Genomic DNA, 1302 nt, shown 5'->3' with positions numbered 1-1302 from the left:
CTCTCATAATAATATAATATCTAATTATTTTATAATAAAAATTTTAGAGATTTATTTATTCAATATGTATATTAAAAATTTAATTAAAAATAATATATAGATCTTATTTGATAGAAATAATTCTTGATAATTTTCAAATAATAAAAATTAATTAAAAATTAAATATCTTATTTAAAATTTGTTTAGCTAAAATGTTTACTCCACATTTTAGCTAAATAACTAAGCCAAGAATTCTGTTGTGTCTTACTATCTTATCTCCTTTGCTTGCTTCTCTAATTTGATTGGAAAAGTATAGGATATTAATATACTTTTTGCTAATTTATTGTCAACAATAATTAATTATTATATTTTAAACACATATATAAAGAGACACATCTAAGAGATACATTTATAATTATAAAAAAAATATTTTTATTAGACACATCCACAAAAACACTTCTATTAAACATAATCATAAACTAGAGTTGACAGAAGATGATAAAATTCTTATTGGTAACGTACCGGAATTGAATTTGATTCATACTTCATATATTCAGGTACAATCCAGTTTGGTGAGTTTTTGAAGGACCCAGACAAATACTTCCTAAAGATGTTGCCAAATAGGTTTGAGATGAGCCTTGTTGTAGCATTGTTTGATGTGCTCTCAAGGCACACCTCTGATGAGGTCTACTTGGGGTGCCAGCTGTCACCTGGTTGGATAGACAGTGAATCTATTCAAAATAGGTTTGCAGAGTTTAAGGAAGAATTGAAAGAGATTCAGGCAAGGATCTTGGAAAGAAATAGAGATCCTAAGCTTAAGAACAGGCGTGGACCAGCAAAGATTGATTACACTCTGTTATATCCTGACACCTCTAGTTCTTGGTCTAGAACAGGACTCACTTGCAGAGGGATTCCTAATAGCATTTCAATTTAACTTGTATATAAGTATTTATGTTTTTGATAATGTCACTCTATACATGATCACACATGGTATTTTTGCATTGTATTTGTAGGAGTAACATTCATTTCCAAAATTTATTGATATTATATTTAAATATAGAATGGTGATAAATTCTTATTAATATTATATTTTATGTTGCTGAATGTTTGTTAAGAAAAATTATTTTCTTACAAAAGCAAAAAATTAAAAATTTAATTAAAAAAGGAATATTAAAACATCAAATCACTCAAGCAATTACCTAAACTTAATTGTACACATATTTAATACATAAAATAAATATTTTTACATATTTTATTTACATGTAAAATATTATGTTTAGATTAACTCTACATAATTGACGTATTACATTATTTCCATTTAAT

At 25.7% G+C, this 1302-nt stretch overlaps 1 protein-coding gene across 1 annotated transcript in view; it reads left to right on the top strand.

The window, feature by feature from the left end:
• The window catches only part of LOC107616733 (linoleate 9S-lipoxygenase-like), a 9779-nt gene extending 8724 nt beyond the window's left edge, over positions 1 to 1055 (top strand). Inside the window, exon 10 of the mRNA XM_016318666.2 lies at positions 537 to 1055. Coding sequence (XP_016174152.1) covers positions 537 to 913 — 377 coding nt within the window. The 3' untranslated portion in view covers positions 914 to 1055. The remainder of the gene's footprint in view (positions 1 to 536) is intronic.

The sequence above is a fragment of the Arachis ipaensis genome, chromosome B09 (assembly GCF_000816755.2).
Source record: "Arachis ipaensis cultivar K30076 chromosome B09, Araip1.1, whole genome shotgun sequence".
Lineage (NCBI taxonomy): Eukaryota > Viridiplantae > Streptophyta > Magnoliopsida > Fabales > Fabaceae > Arachis > Arachis ipaensis.
This window is presented reverse-complemented; position numbering and strand designations above follow the sequence as displayed.